The 6,775-nt window shown below is 60.5% G+C and overlaps 1 protein-coding gene across 1 annotated transcript in view; it reads left to right on the top strand.

Annotated features, from left to right (window-relative positions):
- The window catches only part of HPSE2 (heparanase 2 (inactive)), a 255,716-nt gene extending 248,941 nt beyond the window's left edge, over positions 1-6,775 (top strand). The window contains exons 10-12 of the mRNA XM_034776404.1: positions 2,601-2,746; positions 4,087-4,233; positions 4,856-6,775. Of these exons, the coding sequence (XP_034632295.1) occupies positions 2,601-2,746; positions 4,087-4,233; positions 4,856-5,021 (459 nt within the window). The 3' untranslated portion in view covers positions 5,022-6,775. The remainder of the gene's footprint in view (positions 1-2,600; positions 2,747-4,086; positions 4,234-4,855) is intronic.

Below are 6,775 nucleotides of genomic sequence, written 5' to 3'. Positions count from 1 at the left end.
GCGGGCGCGCGGACGGGCTGGCTGGGCCGTTCTGCCCTGGGCGGCGGGCGCGGAGACGGGCTGGCTGGGCTGTTCTGCCCTGGGCGGCGGGCGCGTGGACGGGCTGGTTGTGCTGTGCACCAGTGGGGCTGCACAGAGCTTTCATGTGATGTTCCGCTGCCTCTGCTGGTTACAGCCCGAGCGGCTGAAGGGCTGCGGGTCCGTTACTCGCGTTCTGGTCATAGCTCCATGTGGTTAGTGCACAATTCAACAACCCCAGCCGTGCTGCCAAGCAGCGTTGCTCCTTGGAGGAAAGGTCAGGGGGTTACGCTCCCGCCCCCTCTGTAACCAGGCTGGAGACAGGAGGATCTGGTTAATAGGTCTGTCTGAAGGGCTGATTAACCAGCCCCATTTCCAACAGCTTAAGTTTCTAAGAGCTCCTGCAATGAATTAAAGGGTGGAGAGAGATAAAATGGGACCCTCTGGGTTTTTCTTGTCTAATGGAAAGCTCTTGGGCCCTGTTGGCCCCATGGCACTAGTAGATACGGTCGGCCTTCCGTCTACAAATCACATCACTTGAGACAGCTGCCCTTCCTGCCCATAAATCCGGATTCCTAGCCAGGAAGCTGCCGAAGCACTGAGCTGCTGTCTTTGTTCGGGTGCCTGCAGCTCCAGCAGGGGCCTTGGGGCCAGCACCGGTTAATGGCCCTGCAAAGTAGTTACAGCAAGAAAGCTCCTTCCATTCCTCTGGGACCAATCCCTGAGCCGATTCCTTTCTGTCAGCGTATTCACAGATTCATAGATTCTAGGACTGGAAGGGACCTCGAGAGGTCATCTAGTCCAGTCCCCTGCCCGCATGGCAGGACCAAATACTGTCTAGACCATCCTTGATAGACATTTATCTAACCTACTCTTAAATATCTCCAGAGATGGAGATTCCACAACCTCCCTAGGCAATTTATTCCAGTGTTTAACCACCCTGACAGTTAGGAACTTTTTCCTAATGTCCAACCTAGACCTCCCTTGCTGCAGTTTAAGCCCATTGCTTCTTGTTCTATCCTTAGAGGCTAAGATGAACAAGTTTTCTCCCTCCTCCTTAGGACACCCTTTTAGATACCTATTCTAGATATGTATTCTAACGTTACATCTGTGACTGGCGCAGTCCTCACAGCTGAAGCCCCCCCCCCCCCGGAGACCCTGCTGGCATGCTCTAAAAGGTACCTAGGTCACATTAACAAACTAGATTACCTTTTAGAGCACACCAGCAGGGTCTGCACCGTGCAGTTAGAGCACTTTACAAATCACACACACACACCCCGAGCACTTTACTGCCCTGTCTAGACAAGGCCTGAGCTCTCTGTAAGGCACTGGGTTTAGCCCTGCGTGACATTCTGATTAAAACCCCATATCCAGCACTCTGCAAAACCAGTGTCGCCTGGGTTAAACTCTGAGTAAATGAGAGATCTCAGAAAGTAATTGTAAGTGGGAAGTGAGGGTGTTTCTGGTGGGGTCCCACAGGGATGTCCTTGGCCCAATGCCATTCAATATCTTGATCAATGATCGGGAAGAAAATGTGAAACCCTTGCTGGTAAAATTCTCAGAACTGGTGGAGTGGTAAATACTGATGGGACAGGTCAGTTCTACAGACCGGCCTGGATCGTTGGGTAAGGGGCCCCACAAACAACATTCACATGAATGCAGCTGCAGGCAAGGTCAGACCTCTAGGAACTGAGTGTAGGTGTCACACTATCTAGATTTCAGAGGGGTAGCCATGTATCAACAAAAAGAACAGGAGTCCTTGTGGCACCTTAGAGACTAACACATTTATTTGTGCATAAGCTTTCGTGGGCTAGAACCCACTTCATCAGATGCATGGAGTGGAAAATACAGTAGGAATCTTAGTCATTCCCTGTTCGCTGTATATACAAAGTAAAACCATTTCCCCGTGCTAATTTCCCCCCTACTGTTACTCACACCTTCTTGTCAACTGTTGGAAATGGACCATCCTGATTATCACTACAAAAAATTTTTTTCTCCTGCTGATAATAGCCCACCTTAATTGATTAGTCTCCCTGCCCCAGCCCGGAGTCCCCTCCCACACCCAAACTCCCTCCCGGAGTCTGCGCCCCCCAACCCCCTGCCCCAGCCCTGAGCCCCCTCCTGCACCCCAACTCCCGGCCCCAGCCCTGAGCCCCCTCCCACACCCAAACTCCCTCCCGGAGTCCGCGCCCCCCAACCCCCTGCCCCAGCCCTGAGCCCCCTCCTACACCCCAAACCCCTCAGCCCTGGCCCCACCCCAGAGCCCGCACCCTCAGCCAGAACCCTCACCACCTACCGCACCCCAGCCCCCTGCCCCACAGGCCCTGCTCCGACCGGGGGGTGCGGAGTTCCTTTAACATTACAAAACCCAGGATCTTGCCCGTCCTGGCATCTAGGGAGCAGCTGAACCGCTGGGCTGAAAGGTCCCAGCAGCGGCAGCCCGAGGCGTGGGAAGCCGCAGCCCAAGTGGGTCAAGCTCAGCGAGGGTGGGAACCACCGAGAGGAGGGTCGCACGGGGGGGCTCTGCTCCCAGCCCGGTGGGACGCAGAGGAGATGACGTGTCAATTCTTCCCTCTCCGCAGGATTACTGGGTCTCGCTCCTGTACAAGCGCCTGGTTGGGCCCAAGGTGCTGGCCGTCCACGTGGCAGGGCTCCAGAGGGAGCCGCGCCCCGGCAGGGTTATTCGGGACAAGCTCCGTATCTACGCTCACTGCACCAGCTCCCACAAGTCAGTCCCCCCGCCAGGCCTGACTGCTGCGTGCACGACTCCACGGGGAGCCCCGGGCTGAGAGAGGCTGTGGGGCTGCACACCAGGAATATCGCAAGAGATGGGCTTGGCGTTCGCTGCCCTGGGCTGCTGGGGGAGTAGAGGGGGTGTGCAGGGTGGGGGGCTGGCCCCCCTCGGAAGGGGCTTTGGGAATGGGGCTGCCCCGTGCCATGTGAGTGAGCGAACGGGAGGCTACTGCAATGGCAGCGGGTCCCTGAGCAGAGACTGGGGGGTTGGGCACGAGCCCAACAGGGGAGATCAAGGGAGTGGATTTCACCCAGGCCCCAGAGGTCGGGTTACGCTGCCCTCCGGCTGACAGCGACAGGGAGCTGCCTGGTGGCTCTTTCAAAGGGTCCCACAGAGGGGCGGGGGCGCTGCCATCTCCGCGGACACAAGTTCCTATTGTGGCCGAGGGGAGGCCGTTTGGTTACATGTTCCAGATGCTTTCAACAACCTCCCACCCCGTAGGAAACCTTGTCCAGTAACTGACAGGTGCAGCCTGCTCTCCGGCCCGTCTGGGCTGCGTGCTGGGCGAGACAGAGCACCAGTGTCTTGTCTCTGTTCGGGACGTGTCCAGGGCAGCGCCCGGGCATAGAGAGCACTCGTCTTGTTCGCAGCATCCCCCCTTGCGCCCCCCCCCACACACACACACCCGGGAGCTGGGGCCAGGGGCTCCCCACAGCACATCCCTGGTGCCCTGCCCCATCGCACGCCTCAAGGGAGGTAAATCCACGGGTCTGCCTGGGAACGCCACCTCCCCGCCCCGCTCTGACCTGCGTCCCAAGGGAGGTGGCACAGTGCCTGCTGCGTAATGTGGGCAGACAACTGCAGCCAGGAGCCACATGTGCTGCTGCCCTGAGCTCGTTAGAGGGTCAATCAAGGCCCTGGGCCCGCCCCTGCCATGGCACGATGCTGCTCAGCCCAGCGCGTGTTCATCCTGGACCCTCGCTAGGCCCCGGGGGATGGAGACAGGGCACAGACGTCCATACAGATCTGGGGGGAACGGGGCTTGCGTCCCCCTCTGGAGAGCCAGCGTCTGCCCCTGCTGCACAGAGCCTGTCTCCCGTTGGAGGGCTCGTGCCATCCCTGCCCTTGTTAGGGTGACGGCCCCCCAGTTACTGCAGTGCTGGTCTCGTCCCCTCCTGGGCGCTGCAGAAGGCCGGTTCCTCGCACAGCCGGCACAGACCCCCTGCTGAACTGGCCTCTTAGCGACAACCTGGTTTTTAAAGCTGCCTAGAAACAATGCGGTTTCCTAGTCAACATGCAGACAACCCCACCTTCCTTGTCACTTTCGCTGTCAGCCACAATTATGTCCGAGGATCCATCACCCTCTACATCATCAACCTGCATCGCTCCCGGAAGAAAATCAAGTTGGTGGGGACACTGCGAGATAAGATTGTTCACCAGTACCTGCTGCAGCCGCATGGCAAGGACGGGCTTCACGCCCGGTGAGTGCAGACACGCAGGGCTCGGCCCTGAACGCCAGCACGGGGCCTGCCAGCCAGCAGCACCCGCGCGCGGCCAGTAAACCGCACTGGGTGGGTGGGGCTGAGGCCAGGCCGTGGTGCACCACCTGTAGCTGGGACAGGCTAGCTGCTGCTTCCCGTAGCTCCCATTGGCCGGGAATGGCGAGCCGGGGCCACTGGGAGCTGCGGGCAGCCGTGCCTGCGGACAGTCGATATAAACAAACCGTCTCGCGGCCGCCACCACATCACCCTGACGGGCCGCAGTGACCACCACTGCAGTAGCCCCAAGTGAGGCACCCAGATAAGTGACCGGTTCTGGGGTGCGGAACCACTGCAGCCCCCCCCCCCCCACTCCTGCTCAGCCACCTGGGAGATCAGCTCATTGTCCTCATGCCTCAGTCCCTGCGGAGGCTCCCAGCACCACCTGCTCCTCCCATGGCCATCACCTGCCTTTGCAGACCTATGGCTCCTGCCTGCTGGGCAGATGCATGCAGCACGCACAGCCCCGGACCGGGCTGCAGGCACACGCCCTGTCTGCTGGCTGCCTTGTGCCGGGCTCCCAGGCTGCCGTGGAGACGCTGACCTGAGTGTGCTTCTCCTGCAGGTCCGTGCAGCTCAACGGGCAGCCGCTGGCCATGGCGGATGATGGGACACTTCCTGAGCTGAAACCTCGCCCTCTTCGTGCTGGCCGCACCCTGGTCGTCCCACCACTGACCATGAGCTTCTATGTGGTGAAGAACGTTCACGCCCTGGCCTGCCGGTACCGATAGCTCTGCCCGAAAGCCACTGGCCAAGACGAGACCTGCTGGGCCTGCTTTAACCCTCCCCTGTCCTCTCGCTTCCTGCACAGAACTTGCTGCCAGTCGGTGGGGCTGTGACCTGCCCGCTGCAGAATGGGCCCCCCTCTCCTGGGGCTCTGCACCCGGTGGGATGTGCGTCATCACTGGCAGGTCCCGTTCCCCTTGGAGAATAACCACTCAGAGCGGGAGTCCCGAGCGACTCCTCCAGGGTGGCCCAACAGCACGGCAATACCTGGCCAGGCTGTCTGCTTGGCCCCAGCCCCACAAGCCAGCTTGGCCCCTGGCATTGCTGTGCCCGCGGAGGAGAACATGACTCCATTGGTGAGACGACTGGCTCCTCTTGGTGCAGTGACAGAGACCTGGGACTCAGGGGCGATGGTGCCTGGGAGTTGTGGGCCACACGCCCTCTTCACACCGTCAGTGTTTCTTCCACAGGCCGAGTGAAAATCCGGCTGGTGAATTCGGCCTGTGCGCACGGACGGCCCGGCTCCACGGGATCGGACTGCAGGGGATAGCGCTGCACCAGGCCGGTTTCTGTTAGGGGAGCTGGCTCCTTGCTCTGGGGAAGTGCAGAGACGGGGCTCAAGGGTTGTGTTCTTAGTCTGGGACAGGGAGCACAGACACAAGCACTGCAAAGGGGACGGAGCTCACCCAGCTGGCTAGAGCCAGCCCAGCCCCTCAGAGCCTCCACTTCCCTGCGCTAACCAGGGCATCTCCCGGCTCTGCGCTCCCCCAGGGCGCTTTGCTCTCAGGCAGGTGCCAGGGGCTCTTGGCAGTTCCAGCCTGCCAGAACCCAGCCACCCTTCTCTCCCCACACTGCCGTGCCGCTGCCCATGGCAGCTCCAGCCTCCCGGCCGCCCTTCTCCCCACACTGCCCGTAACGGGGGTGAGCCTGGGACTGGGGAAAGAAGTGGGCCAGGCTCAGTGCAGCGCGGGGCTGCGGGGCCTCCCCCCAAGGGATTTCGTAGTTCACTATAGTGATGGGCCGGGCACGGACCGATCCCCGGGGGTAGCCATTGCCCTCCGCTGCTTCTTCCCTCGGATCCAGAGAGTCAGGTCCTGGCAGCCGTAGAGCACCCTGGGCCCACCCCACTGAGAGACTGAGGGCCAGAGGGATCCTGGTATCAGCCCACCGAGCAACCCAGAGCTTTCCCAGACAGAATGTGCGTGGGAGCAGCTCCCCCTGCTGCCGCCTGGCCGTGAGACAGGCGAGGAGGGTGAGGGAATAGCTTCTACCAGCCCCTCCTGGGGCGCCAGCCGAGCTTCGGAGCCATGCTGCGAAATGGGCGGCATGAGACGCGCTGGGGGGCTGCGAGGAGTCGCTTCGGCCAGGCTAAGGAAGCCCGTAGGGGCTCAGCCGAGCCCTGGGCAGGGGCGTTAGCCAGGAGTCCTGCCCCCGGCACTGGCTGGGGCGCTGCGAGCTGGGCCCGCGGGAGCCTTCGCTGTAAATGTTAATATTTAAATTATATTTTCTGAAGCTCTGCTAGTCTGGAAGCTGGTGGGAGGGAAGTGGGGTGGGGTACCCCACTCCCCAGCTCGCAGGAGAAGTGGGCTGAGGTGGTACAGGCAGGGTCACTGCTCCCCAGGGGCTTGGGAGGCATCGTTAGAGGTGTGAATATTTCCTTCCAGAAGAGATTTTATTGAGGTGTGTGGAGAGCCGGGCTCCGGGAGCTAGCTGAGATTGTGTGGGAGATGGTGGATAATAAAGGTGGGCTGTCCAACCA

The sequence above is a fragment of the Trachemys scripta genome, chromosome 7, assembly GCF_013100865.1.
Source record: "Trachemys scripta elegans isolate TJP31775 chromosome 7, CAS_Tse_1.0, whole genome shotgun sequence".
Taxonomy (NCBI): domain Eukaryota; kingdom Metazoa; phylum Chordata; order Testudines; family Emydidae; genus Trachemys; species Trachemys scripta.
The sequence above is the reverse complement of the archived record's forward strand: the minus strand, read 5'-3'. Positions and strand labels throughout refer to the sequence as shown.